We start from the raw sequence: 2,054 nt of genomic DNA, 5'->3' as shown, positions 1-2,054 counted from the left end.
AACTGGCCGGAATCTACCCAGAACTCACTGGAATCCGTCGCCACATGTCGGAAGAAGCCGACGCACGCCGGAACTTGCCGCCGCCGGTCCGAATTGCGGCTGGCTCAACCTCCACTGCCGAGGCGAGGCCGTCGATAGGCAGGGCGGAGCAGGCCACCGGCGGCCCGAATCAGGGCGAGGCGGCGTCGGAGAAGGGCTGTGGAGGGGGGAGGGGCGGGTCGTGCGCGGCGGCGGGAGCTCGCGCGGCCACACCGGGGGGCGTCGAGGAGCTCGTGCGGCCATGCCAGGGAGCACGCGCATGGCAGCGGGCGGTGCCGGGCTCAATCGGGGACGAGAAGGCGCGCCAGGGAGCGCATGGTCGGGGTGGGCGGCGCAGGGCCGACGCAGGCGGAGCCAGGGCTTCGGGGCAAGGCACACCGTGGCCGGAGACGTGCTCTGCCGGGATGGGAGAAAAAAAATGAGCTACAGTGGACTACAGTTTTATTTACAGGGTCTCCTCTGTCCGGGACAATTTCGCACTGTCAAATGGTTTACAGTGCCCTTTATACGTGTTTTTAAGGGTCAATTTTTAAGGCGTCTGCTAGAGATGCTCTAAGTCATGAAACCTCTATCTATAAGTGGAACGACATGACTGGACGCCATCCATACTAGCGTCCAGACCTGGACGCTGTTAGCAACAGAGTCCATCCTGGATGCTGTTATTTATGGCGTCCTTCCTATTTTTATAATTTTCACGGGCCGTGTACCAGTTTTGGAATTATAGAATTATCATTTACTATTAATAAAAAAATCGGCTCCATGTACTAAGGATTTCTTGCCTCTTAACTGTAACTTTATAATCCTAGAACAAAACACTTTTATCCTCGCAAAAACAAAGAAAAAAATAAAGCGAAATCTTATACTTTAGCTTATGCTAAGAACACGTGTAAGAGGACTCATTGTGCCGTACAGGTACAGCAAAAAGTTGTAGAGCCACGTTGCTGCATGGGCGCATGCAGCTTCAAGCACAAGCCCGGCCGGTTCGATCCTACGCGCGCGTCCGTAACCGCGCAATATTCGGGTTGTCGAGCTCGAGCAGTTTGTCTCGGCATCCGATTCTCTTCCGTGCTCACCAGCTACGAAGGTGAAGAAAGAATCTCCCCTTTGCGGGCGGCTTTACATCACCCTACCGATCAGTGGATAATAATGCATAGATCTGAATATGTTCCTTTTTTACGTGGTAGGAATCGATCGATAGTCAAAAAGGATTTGCCGATCAAAAGCATAGATATCGGTAGGTGCTCGTGCGCTTGCTTCTCAAGATTGGCCCAGCTAGCCAAACGCAGAATAAAAGAGAGAAATTCTGGAGAGCACCACGATCACACAGTATAGACCTTTAGACTTTCGGGCCAGAGAGTGTAGGAGAGTCTACTTTGCACTTGGAGCGTGTGCAATCGACAGCGGCTGATCGACAGCAGCACGAACATGGGGAGGCCGTCTTCCACGGAGAAGCTGGTGTGCGTGGCCCTGGCGGCGCTGGCCGTGCTGTCGCCGCTGTACATGGACCGGGAGTTGGAGGCGGAGGAGGAGGAAGAGGAGGAGGGCTGGGGCCTGCTGCTGCCGTCCGCGCTGTGGCTGCCGGCGCTGCTGGTGCTGCTCATCCTGGCTATCAACGTGGCGTGCTTCGTCGACCGGAGGGTCGTCAGGTTCGACCCCTACTGGATCCACCGCGTCGGGGGCTCCTCCTGCGGCCTCATGGCCACGCTGCTGCTGCTCGGCTTCGTCCTCAAGTGCAAGGCCTCCTTCTAGTTCTAGGCTAGGCTCCCCGAGCGAGCCACCCGGCCTGCTGTGGCTATGGGTCGTCTCCGTCTCTCCATTTTCTTTCATTTTCAGATGATGATGAATCGATCGCATGGAGCAGCTCCTGTCTCATTAGCCAGTGCTCTTCTCTGCTCCTTTATTTTGACTGAATCGTGTTCTTGAGCGCACCGCTATGCAGTGTATAGTGTTTCTGGTGCTAGCAAAAGGAATTCAGTGATGTCCATGGTTACGGAGAGGTTTGAGCTCTTTCTGAC

At 55.2% G+C, this 2,054-nt stretch overlaps 1 protein-coding gene across 1 annotated transcript; it reads left to right on the top strand.

Annotated features, from left to right (window-relative positions):
* The first annotated feature begins 1,250 nt into the window (after window positions 1-1,250).
* Window positions 1,251-2,054, top strand: LOC123100327 (uncharacterized). The gene has a single exon (XM_044522268.1). The coding sequence runs from the start codon at window positions 1,465-1,467 to the stop codon at window positions 1,786-1,788; it is 324 nt and encodes a 107-aa protein (XP_044378203.1). The 5' UTR covers window positions 1,251-1,464; the 3' UTR covers window positions 1,789-2,054.

Source organism: Triticum aestivum, chromosome 4D (assembly GCF_018294505.1).
Source record: "Triticum aestivum cultivar Chinese Spring chromosome 4D, IWGSC CS RefSeq v2.1, whole genome shotgun sequence".
Classification (NCBI taxonomy): domain Eukaryota; kingdom Viridiplantae; phylum Streptophyta; class Magnoliopsida; order Poales; family Poaceae; genus Triticum; species Triticum aestivum.
Note: the sequence above shows the minus strand (reverse complement) of the source record. Positions and strands in the feature narration are given on the sequence as shown.